We start from the raw sequence: 12511 nt of genomic DNA, 5'->3' as shown, positions 1-12511 counted from the left end.
ATTGGGTATGTTGCTGTTGGTAACCATAACGGTGTTGCTGAGGATAAAACTTCTTCCTTCTGAACGGTGGGGTATATATCCCCAAAGTCCGGATTGTCGCTCTGGAATCTTTGCTCAAGTGTAGGACTGAGTTGGTTGATTCAGCAAACAATTTTATTTTGTCAAAGGGGAGGTCTGCAATTTTGACTTGTAAGTCCTTTGGAATGCCGGATGTGTGAAGCCATGACTCCCTCCGCATTACCACCGCAGTGGCCACGGCGCGGGCCGCCGTGTCTGCCACATCCAATGCAATCTGGACACCCGCTCGAGAAGCCGCATAGCCCTCTTGTACAATTGCCTTAAGAATCAGCCTTTTATCCTCCGGAAGGAAGTCCATGAGGGCAGTAAGCTTGGAATAGTTGTCGAAATTGTGGTTTGACAAATGAGCGGCATAGTTGGCCATGCGGAGCAACAGAGTAGAGGAGGAGTAGGCTTTTCTACCCAGGAGATCCAGCTTCTTTATGTCCTTGTCCAATCCCCCAGATTTGTACTGGGACGATTTGGACCTGTGTTGGGATGATTCAACCACTAGCAAGTTTGGCTGTGGATGACTAAATAGAAATTCCATACCTTTCGCAGGGATGAAGTACTTTTTGTCCGCTCTTTTGTTGGTAGGAGGAGCGGATGCCAGAGTTTGCCATATATTAGTGGCTGCCTCCATGATTGCATCGTCCAGAGGAAAAGCTATTTTAGAAGAGGATGGAGGCCTGAGATTTTTAAGGAGTCTGTGGTGTTTCTCCTGCACCTCCGCCACTTGGATATCCTGGGATTGAGCTACTCTTTTGAACAGCTCCTGGAACTGTTTGAGGTCATCTGGGGGAGAAATGTCTCCAAGGACCACAGCCTCATCTGGCGAGGATGAGGAGGCATCACTATGGTATCTCTCCTCCAATTTCTCTGGATCCTGGCTGTATTGGTGTGATTGCCTTTGTGAAATTTCGAGGTGGGGTTCAATGTCTTTAGACCCAGCCTCTGATTGGGGAACTTGTGGTGTTCCCCCAGGTGGAAGCTGAACACTGTGGCGTTGAGGGGGAGTAGACGGAGATCCACGGTGAGACGTCGACCTCCTATGCTGATGCCCTGCATAATGATGGCGGTCGTAGCAACAGGGACAGGGGCCCGGTGATGGGGACCTGGACCATGACTCAAAGAGGTAAGGGTGGTGCATGGAATGTCGAGACTGTTGAGATGATACTGACGTATGGGGAGAGCCTCTGTGGGAATACTCACAGGGGTCTCTGCTAGATGATGGAGAGAAGCGTGCAGCCCCTTGAGATGGACTCTGAAGAAAGGGAGAAGGACGTCTGTGGCAGGCTGAAGGTGTTGCTGCCCGTCGAATCTCCGGTGGTGATCATGGTGACAGAGGCAGCGCAATTACCTCAGGAGAGGGGTTGCGGTGCCTGGTCTTTGTTTTAGCCTTCACCCTCTTGGGTGGTCTTATCGGTAAGCTTGGTACCGTAGCAGGTGTCATGATGATTTCCACTGCTCCTGGTGCCGTCGTCACCGGTGCCGTCGTCTCCGGTGCCTCTGGGGGTGCCTCGATCGGTGCCGCAGTAGCTGGTGCCGGACTGTCTAATGCCTGCACGGCTCTCGGTGCCGTCTCCCCAGTAGCTGTAGGGCCTTGAGCGGTTACATGCGCCGCGGCTTTACCAGTGGAGGAAGCCAGCGTGCGCGGGCCCTTTGTTACACTCGTTCTGCTCCGAGAGGTAAGGGGCAGGGATCAAGTAGGCGAGGCTCTTCTTTTCTTCTGCACAGAGGAGGTCAAAGAGGCAGCCTTCCTCTTGTGTGATCCTGAAGAGCCCTCCGCATGCGTTGTCTCTGATGAGGCAGGTTGAAGTGCTTTGTCAAATAGCAGCATCTTCAACCTCATTTCCCTATCTTTTCTAGCTCTATTAGTCAACTTGGAACAATGGGAGCACTTCTGGGGAACGTGTGTCTCCCCGAGGCACCGTATGCATCTGCTATGGCCATCCGAAGCAGGCATGGCCTCCCGGCAAGATTCACACTTCTTAAAGCCGGGGGATGACATTGTTAAAGTTCAACTCTGAGTCCTTAGGTGCTAATAGCACACTTAACAGACTATTAGGTGATGTTAATAACCGTTGGCCTTTAAAGGCTTGACGACAAAAGTAATGGGCCCGCCCAGAGGCGGCCGCTGCAGTCTTTGAGAGAGTCTTTAACTTTTAAACGAACAGTTAACAAGGTAACTAAACTATAATTACTATAGAACTCCTAACTATGAACTATTAAACTATTAACACGAGAAAAAATAAGATTTATCTGTCTTGGGCGTTGGAGCCAGAGAGGATTCCGTCTGCAGCCGTTGGCGGTTGAGAAGGAACTGGCGGGGACCGGATCGCGCATGTGACCATAAGCACGCGAAGAGCCGACGCGCATCAGCGTATGCACGACCCGACGGAGACTGCTGAAGAATTTCCGAGCTGCGGCGCCGGGGCGAGCCCGACATCTCCTGTGGAGCACCCACGGGGACCACTCGAAGAAGAAGCTCATCTCTGAATAAATTATTTTGTTAGTCTTGAAAGTGCTACATTTCTGCTGCTTTCTTTTGCTGGAGTACAGACTAACACAGCTATCTCTCTGTTACTTTTCAGTTTACTACGCTGGAAAGTGTTTGTGCGCGTGCCCGCGGGAGGAAATTTACTTGTAAACTTCATCAAGAAGTCACTGGGGCACCACTCCTATGGACTCTCCCCACTCCAGTGAGATTTCCCTCATTTCAAAATAACTACTTCAAGCAAAATCTTCTAAAAAGCACACTGTTTGGTGCAAAAGGCACATGAGCAGGAAAACGTAGGGCTAGCTCAACCTACTGCTACCTCGGCTTTTCTTGTTCTGTGAAAAAAAGACTACGTCAGTCTCCAAAGCTGTCAGGCCAATGCCTTTTACCAGGACTCAATTAAGACAATACCACATATTTAACAAAATTAAAAGCAAAAGCAAATGATTAAAAAAATACTTTCTCCATTACAGTCTTAATAGGCATCCCTCTGAGTTCTACTTGTAATGATAGATAGATAGATAGAGATATAAGTTTTACCCTCAGAAGTACATAATATGATCCTAGGCCCCAGTCCTGAAAATAGTTACATCCATGCTTTAATACTATTAATACTTTAATAACGTTGTGACTACTCTTTGTAGTTAAAGTTAAGGAAATGCATAAATGTTTGCAAGACTAGGCTTTTACTTAACAGTTTCATGCCCCAGGTGTGTCAGATATATGCTGACTTAAATGACAAACTGGACTTCTACTGATCTTTATTCCTCTATACTCCTCCTGGGACAACACAGCTTGAGGAAGTGAATTATGTGATTTCTCCCTGAGCCTACTCAGAATTATTTACTAAATTCCATTAAGTGCTAACCTATGCACAACCATGGAGAACAGTGTGATAACAGCTGTAAATCTGCAAAACCTTTATTTCTGATGATGTGTGAGAGACTGGAATAAATCCAGATTGAATCTGAAAGCTAGGTTTGAATTTGCAAGAGACAGAGAAGAAGGAAAAAAGCATGTGTTTATATAGTGAGCATGTTCATTATTAAAATGACTGTGACAAACACAGAACCCAACAGTGCCATTTCTGGAGCATAACCACATAAGAGTTGTTAGTTTGAAATGCATTTTTTTTTTAAATGGACAATAAAGGCAACTTACAGTTTTCTTAACTCGTAAGAGTGGTATGTGTGGAAGCAAAAGACCAGAGGCCTAGCAAAAGTTTGGTCAAGCTGTAGCCTGGCCTGAAAGGAATGATGGTTGTTACACTGAAGATATGAGGAGCTGAGAAATGAGACGTAGGTGCTTCTAGCATACTGATAACCTCAAACAGTTTTGAGATAAACCAGACCCAGGCTGGACCAACTCCCATTAATAAGGATAAGCAGCTTTGAAACTTACCTGTTACTAAGTCATGTAACTATTGTTTTCTTTTGTTTTAAAAGGTATATATATCTGCACAAATTTGTATTCAGGGAGACACCTATAACTGGCTAGGGGAAACAGTGTCAGCTGGTGCTCTCCCCTGCAGCTGCTTGTATATTCTAATGAAGAGTCTCTGACAGTTTCTAACCAAACACATTTCTTCCACATATGTTAACTACTAATAGAGAGATAGCCGTGCTAGCCTATATACCATCCAAACAAAAAAAGCAGTCTGGTAGCACTTTAAAGACTAACAAAATAATTGATTAGGTGTTGAGCTTTCGCGGGACAGACCCACTTCTTCAGATCATAGCCATACCAGGACAGACTCAATATTTAAGGCACAGAGAACCAAAAATAGTAAATCAAGGTGACAAATCAGAAAAATCATCATCAAGATCAGCAAATCAGAGGAGCAGAAGGCGGCAGGGGGCAGTCACGAATTATGAACAGCAGTCTGCCTCTCTCGATCCCCCCCACTACCAAACACCAAAAGAACTCTGTGTGGACTCCCCGACAGACGTAGTGGAAGTCTGGATTTCTAAGTACAATGCCTCTGCAACCATGCCCAGGCTGACATTATATGCAAACAATACCAAATGAGAGAATCTCAACTATGCTGAACACTATGCTGTCCAGAGCCTCAAAATAACCCACACATTATAAATCAAACCAGCTGACAAAGGGGGTGCTGTTGTCATCATGAATAAGTCAGACTGTGAACAGGAGCCAGCCAGACAACTTTCCAACACCAAATTTTACAGACTTCTCTCCTCTGACCCCACTTTGGAATTTCAAAAGAAATTACAACAACTACTTAAGGAACTCCCTGCTGCTACTTGGGACCTTATACACTCAGAAACACCATCTGAGCCCCATCCTGGATTATTCTATTTACTTCCCAAAATCCACCAGCCTGGAAACCCCAGATGCCCTATCGTTTCGGGTATTGGCACCCTTACCACCGGACTATCCAGTTATGTGGACTCCCTCCTCAAACCCTATGCCGCCAACACTCCCAGCCATCTCTGAGATACCACTAAGTTCCTGAGGAAATTACAAAACATCGGAAAAGTTCCTGACAACACCATCTTTGCCACCATGGATGTAGAGGCTGTGTACACTAATATTCCACAAGAAGATGGATTACAAGTGATCAGGAATACCATTCCTGATGTCACCACAGCCAATTTGGTGTCCGATCTCTGTACTCTGTTCTCACCCACAATTATTTCTGTTTTGGGGACAATTTATACCTCCAGATTAGTGGAACAGCTATGGGCACCCGCATGGCCCCACAATATACTAATGTATTTACGGCTCATCTGGAACAATGGTTCCTCAGCTCTCGTCCCCTACTACTCCTTCTCTACTTACAATACATTGATGCCATCTTTATAATTTGGACCCATGGTATACAGACTCTAGAAGAATTCCATAGAGACTTTAACAATCTGCACCCCACCATCAACTTATGCCTTGACTACTCCACGCGAGAGATACATTTCCTGGACACTACAGAACGAATCAATGATGGCCTGATCAGCACAACACTCTATCAGAAACCCACTGCCCACTATATTTACCTACGTGCTTCTAGCTTCCATCCTGCACACACAACTAGATCCATTGTTTACAGTCAAGCCCTTAGGTGCAATTGAATTTGCTCTGATCCTACTGACAGAGACCAAAAACTATAAGATCTCTACCAAATATTCATAAACCTGAATTACCCACCAGGAGAAATAAAAAAAACAAATTGACAGGGCCAGACGAATACCCAGAGACCAGCTACTCCAAGATAGGCCCCAAAAAGCCAACAACAGAACACCACTGGTCATCATCTACAGCCCCCAACTCAAACCACTGCAACGATTTATTAAAGACCTACAACCTATCCTTAATCAGGATGCCATACTCTAGAAGGTCCTAGGTGACAGGCCTGTTCTCTCCTACAGACAACCTCCCAATCTTATGAGGAGTCTCACCAACAACCACAAACTATACCACAAGAATACCAATCCTGGAACTTTTCCTTGAAACAAGGCCCGTTGCCAACTTTGTCCACATATCTATTCTGGAGATACCATCACTGGACCTAACTGGGTTATTCACAGAATCACAGGTACATTCTCATCTTCCTCAACTACCATCATATATGACATCATGTGCCAACAATGCCCACATGCTTTGTATATTGGACAGACTTCATTAATTCTCTAAGAGAGTTTGGACATAAAACAGACATAAAAACACTCCTGATTCACAAACCTGCCAGTCAACACTTCCTTGGAGTGGGTCATTCTGTTAATGACCTGAAAGTCTGTTTTACTGACAAGGAACTTCAACAGCCTCTCTTTCCAAAAGGCTCTTAAACTCTCCTTTATATTCAGTTCGACACATTAACACGTGGTTTGAACTGGGATGGCAATTATCTGGCCCATTATAAGGGCTCCTTTTTACATACTTGGCTTTATCTAATTCTTGACTTCTCTCCTCCTCCTTTTACCAAGGAAAATACTGATTACCCCTTTGGCCTGACACCAGAAAACAATGTTTGAGCATACCCTATTGGCCTACAGCTAGAAGTTTATATAATTGTCTTAGCTGTGCATATTCATGACAGTAGTGATATTACTACACAGAGAAAAACAAAAATGGAGCCACTGTCTATTAAGAGCATGGTACTCTGCATGAGAACAGATGTTAAATAAATTGTGGGTAAAAAGAGTAGGCAATATTTAAAAAAAACTTTGCAACTTCAAGACTCAAAACGCACCCATACTGTCATTTTTCTTTGAACTTGAGTCTGACCTATGTAACTTTGTTCTCTCCCACAATAATTTCCAATTTGGGGAAAACTAATACCCCAGATTAGCGGCATCACTATGGGCACCTGCATGGCCCCACAGTATGCTAACATTTTTATGGCTGACTTAGAACAACATTCCTCAGCTCTCGTCCCCTATTACCGCTCCTTTACTTACAGTACATTGATGACATCTTTATCATTTGGACCCACAGTAAAAAGACTCTGGAAGAATTCCAGAGATTGACAACCTGCACCCTACCATCAATTTCAGCCTTGAGTATTCCACATGAGAGATTCATTTCATGGGCACCACAGTACAAATCACTGATTGCCATATTGACACCACTCTCTACCAGAAACCCACTGACGGCCACACTTATTTGCAGGCCTCCAGCTTCCACCCAGCATACACCACATGATCCATCATTTCTAGTCAAGGCCTTAGACACAATCGCAACTGCTCTGATCCTAGTGACAAAAACCGAAAACTTCAAGACCTCTACCAAGCACTCATAAAACTTAATTACCCACCGGGAAAAGTAACAAAAACAGATAGACAGGGCCAGATGAACACCCAGAAACCAGCTACGTCAAGATAGGTCCAAGAGGGCCGATAACAGAACACCACCTGTCATTACCTACAGCTCCCAGCTCAAATCCCTGTAATGCACCATTAAAAACCTACAACCTATTCTAGGTCATGATGCTACACTCTGGAAGGCCCTAGGTGACAGGCCTGTACTCTCCTACAGACAACCTCCTAACCTAAGAAAGATTCTCACTTGCAATCACAGGCTACACCACATTATTATTAATCCTGGAACATTTCCTTGCAACAAACCCCACTGCCAACATTCTCCACACATTTACATTGGGGATACCATCACTGGACCTAGCCACATAAATTACAAGATCAGAGGCTCCGTCTCATGTACCTTGACCAATATTATATACGTCATTGTGTGCCAGCAATGCCCCTCTACAATGTACATTGGACAAACCATGCAAACACTTCACCAAAGAATGAATAGACACAGGGCAGACATACGGAATCTCAATATGCATAAGCCAGTCAGGGTGCATTTCAATGGAGTGGGCCATTCCGTTAAAGACCTTAGAATATGCATCCTACAACAAAGAGACTTTAAAAACAGATTACATAGAGAGATTTGTGAACTGGGCTTCATATTCAAATTCAACACATTAACACTTGTTATGAACAGGGACAGCTTCCCTTTTTTTGATGTCTGTAATGATCTCAGGCAACAACAAGATGCCCTGTGGCACCTTCTCTGCCCTCGGTATTAACACCTCCACATTAGACTCTGACAATGGGCCACGTTCTCTCTCCCCTCCCCTCGGATCTGACTTGTTTTTTCCTCTTTTGATACATACTTCTGATAATGGGCCATTTCCACTTTAACTGAATAGACCTTGTCAGCTCTGGCCCTCCCTTTTACTGGGACCCCACTCTTTAAATACCCCTCTGAAATCCATCCTACTCATTCATCTGATGAAGCGGGTCTTTGCCCATAAAAGCTTATGCTCCAAAATATCTGTTAGTCTATAAGGTGCTACAGGACTTCTTGTTGTTCTCAAAAGATACAGACTAACACAGCTACCTCTCTGATCTCAGGCAAGACACTTAACTTTTCCCACCCCTCGCCTCCCTCCTCTAGTTCATGTATTCGTTTTTACTGCAATTTTTTTGGACCTCTGTACCATATAACTGGGTCTGGTCTGCGTTAAAGTACTACATGACTGCTGTTTTGTTTATCTAGTTTAAAATAAATTAAATATAAGAAGAATATAAATACCTGCAACATGCTGATCCGTATTCTGGGATCCAGCTGAAGTAAACTCACCTTCACTCAGATCAGCTAATTTCTCTAGATCAGCAAGCTGTCTTTGAATTGATATGTGTTTCTCTAAAAGTTGAAGAGATTTTCAAGTTAAACACTTCTGCTTTCGCATCCCATTTATGTTTCAGTTCATATCGGTTTTTACTCTCAGTGTGCAACACACCTGAAATAGCTGACAAGAGTCTTGTTTCAACTGGAATAATATTTTGCATTCTCCATTTTTCAAACAAATTTGATGAAACTGCTATAGACACAATGAAATAACTTATCTGAGTTCCTACATGTTCCAGATTTATTTATTTTTAAAGATATACAAAAAGCTACACTGAAGAATTTCAAAGAAAATTTACATCCTATTTGTGGATTCTTTGCTGATGCCATTCCACAGACTACAAGCACCATATTCACATATTGTAAAATTTAGGATGCAAATGCAAAATTGTCCTGTGAGATATTTGGCAAACCTCGCATATCACAGATATACCATGCAGTATTACTATAAAGTACAATTATTTAACATAACCATGGCACATTGTACACCTCAAGCCCGTCACCCATTTCGGTGCCTTTTTGGGTGGTGGGGGAGGGGAGGCAAGGGGACAGAGTTGAGATGAATTCCCTCTAAACTTTCACATACTCACAACTTCTTCTGCTTTTACTAAATTCAGTACTATTCCCTACTAAGAGATAACCAGTTTGGCTGTTACTGTTACACACTGTATTGCTAGGTTTGGACACAGAAAATCCAGATTCATAACACTTAGGTTTGTACTGGTTTTCTACTTTTAAAACCTTTTAAAAGCAGAAAACTTCACAGTACTCCATGATGTAAGGAAACTGAATAAGATATTAAATTACTTACCCAAGGCCAGGGAGCACATTAAGTGTTGGAGCTGGGATTACAACTAGTGTTCCCTCTATTTTTTTAATGTTCATGTGTGGAATCAATTTTGTTATGTACAATTTTGTTATGAAGATGATGTCCCACACATTACCTCCATGTTGGTGCATACAATTCTACACACTGACAATCTGTGGGGATGGGGCCCAGGGGTTTGGAATGTGGGAAGAAGCTGATAGTTGGGGAGTTGAGGGCTCTGGTGTGGGGGTGCAGATGTGGCTGATGCAGGAGGCAGTTCAAGACTGAGGCCAACTGGTTTGGAGTGCAGGAGCAGGCTCAGGGCAGGAGGTTGGGTAGGGCACTAGGGTCTGGGCAGGAGTAGGGCGCAAGGGAGACGGGGTCACAGCTGGGCAGGGAGATCTAGGAGCAAGCTAGGGAGTAGAAGACGGCTCAGGGCTAGAACTCTGGGTTGGGGTGTGGGGTCTTGGAGAGCATAAGCGAGCAGAGGGGGGCTCAGTGCTTGTGAAGGGGATTGCCACGTGGGGTCTGAGTTAGGGAGCAGGATTAGTGCTGGCAGTTGTGGTGATTAACTGGGGCAGCTCCCATTTGCTATGATGGGTTGGAAGAACAGATGACTGCGCTGCCTCAAGCTCACCTGCAGGCAACACCCCCTCCCGCCACGAGCTCCTTTTGGCCATGATTCCTGACCAATGGAAGCTGCAAGGGGCAGAGCCTCCAGACAAGTGCAGCCCAGGCACAGAGCTTCCCAGCACTTGTGGTGACGTGGCTCCAGCTGGGAGTGGACAGGAGAGGAACAGCAATGCATGGAGCCATGTTCTCCCCCTGCCACCAGGAAGACCTGACATGCTCAGAGCATGTGCAGTCCTCCAGCTCCAGCAGGTAAGGTGCTACAGGCCAAGGAAAAGGAAAATGGCAGCCGTGAGCCCCTGCATAGGGCTTATTAAGCAGCTGTGCCTTACAACCCAGCAATTTCTAGCTCCCAGTTCTTTCCTGAGATACATGATAGTGACTAGAAAAAGGCATTGTATTTAAACCAAGAGAATAAAAAAGGGGCACTTTCAGTTACAATATGGATGCAGAACCCAGCCCTTTCAACAACCTGACTTGCTTTATGCTCCTGTGTCAATAAGCCCTTAGAAGAAATTTCTAGAAATGACACCAGTGCAATTGTGAACTCAATGGAAAAGCCGTCTGAAGTCTAAGGCATCAGGAGGAGTACAGCCTTTTGTGTGGATCAGTATATATTTGTGGCTGAAACAGAACTGGGAGCACAACCTGGACTAAGAATAACACTTCACATCCTTGTCCCCCCCACAACAAAGATTTCTGCAATCTGTTAGCAAACCTCTTGGAGAATCACATGAGGCATCCAAAATAGCACTATCAGACTCCCTTATAGACTCTTGGTCTGTTCCTCCCTCTTTGGTTTTCACTTCTGCTTCAGAGACATGCAGGTCTAGGTTGTTGTTATCAATCTTTCCAGACCCATGGGAGCCATCTTAAAAAACAAAAACAGAAACTGATCAGCTTGTTTACATAACACTTGAAAGACATTAATTGAGGTTTCAGTTTCCCACCCTCTCCTGCTACATAGCACACAAAAAGGATTCCAATAACTTTGGAGAGAAGAGTTGTTTAGTCACTATTGCAGAGAATCATTCATATCTCATTCTTAGAAAAACAATTAAGAAAAAACTTATTAACTCCAGCAGAAAAAGTATCTTCTGAGCCATGCTGAACATGGACAGTCTGATGCTAATGAAATATTTATTTTTCACATATTTGGCAAAATTAAAGTGTGTGTCCTGGGCAATTAGAATTTTACAAAACTGATACAGGTTATTAAACTAAACTTGGATCATCCAAATCACTAATTTGGATCAAGGACTCAGAGTATGTCTACACTATGAGTAACGGAGTGATCATAACATATGCAGGATTAATTGTGCTAGCATTAGCCTAGCTAGTATGAGTAACAGCAGAAGCACAGATACAGCAGGATGGCCTACAACACAGTCTAGCAGCCAGAGTACAAGCACACTGGAGACTTTGATCTGTACTCTAGTTGCTAACCTGTGCTGCTATGTCTACGCTCCTACTGTTCAACACTTTAGTTTGATTTCTTGGCACATGCATTCCATCCAACTACCACCAGAAGCTGGAAAGGTAAGTGCATATAATAGATGCTAGATAAACTGGCATTGCAAGCTCAAGCTCTTCCAGTTAGTTTCAATGCCTTTTGACAAGTGCCTAAAGACCTCAAGTACACTCAGTGGTTACCTTTCCACAAAGGACTGGGCTATTCTGAATGGCAGCCCCAGAGGTGAAAGTAACTTAAGTTTCTCACAGGTACTGTTGTATCACAACTCTCCCAGGGGTGGGAGAATGGTATGTCAGGGCAGGGGGTTGTGATATGATAGCAGGGTGAAATGTAAGGGCTCAGAGCAGGGGGTTAAGAATGTGTGGTGTTCAAGAGTCAGGTAGGAGGGTGGTGGGGCTCAGGGCAGAAGCCAAGGTTGGTATGTGAGGGGCTCAGGGCAGGGGCTGGGGTGTGGAGTAGTGCAGGAATCAGGGTTGGGTGGGGCTCAAGGCAGGAGTTTGGATATATGTGGTGGGGTGCAGGAGTCAGGGCAGGAAGCTGTGGATGCAGCTTAAGGCAGGGAGCTGGTGGGTGAGTGTGTACAGGGATGTCTCTGAGGAATTAGGCCGGGGCTAGCAACCAAAAAGAGCAAGAAGAGCCATTTTTCCCAATTCAGTAAACAACTATAATTCAAGAGCCATAACGCATGTGAATACAAGATGGTCTTTAATAAATAATGTCAAGCCATACTTTCTGTAACTCCTCTTTTAAGAACAGTGCACACACAATGATTTGTAATGTGATACATGCTTACTGCAGGACATTCGCAAACTTTTAACATATTCTATTTCTTCACACTTTACATGTATTTGTACCACTGTCTTCCTGACTTTCACTCCTGAACCTTCTCTCT

General features: G+C 44.3%; 1 protein-coding gene across 2 annotated transcripts in view; it reads right to left on the bottom strand.

Moving 5' to 3' along the window:
* The window catches only part of TRMT1L (tRNA methyltransferase 1L), a 70062-nt gene that overhangs the window by 49548 nt on the left and 8003 nt on the right, over nt 1–12511 (bottom strand). Inside the window, exons 2-3 of one of the 2 annotated variants that reach the window (XM_075002244.1) lie at nt 10864–11016; nt 8612–8722 (exon numbers count right to left, since the gene is read on the bottom strand). In XM_075002244.1, the coding sequence (XP_074858345.1) occupies nt 8612–8722; nt 10864–11016 (264 nt within the window). The remainder of the gene's footprint in view (nt 1–8611; nt 8723–10863; nt 11017–12511) is intronic. The other variant, XM_075002245.1, reaches the window with a different exon arrangement.

Source organism: Carettochelys insculpta, chromosome 9, assembly GCF_033958435.1.
Source record: "Carettochelys insculpta isolate YL-2023 chromosome 9, ASM3395843v1, whole genome shotgun sequence".
In the NCBI taxonomy this organism is placed as follows: domain Eukaryota; kingdom Metazoa; phylum Chordata; order Testudines; family Carettochelyidae; genus Carettochelys; species Carettochelys insculpta.
Note: the sequence above shows the minus strand (reverse complement) of the source record. Positions and strands in the feature narration are given on the sequence as shown.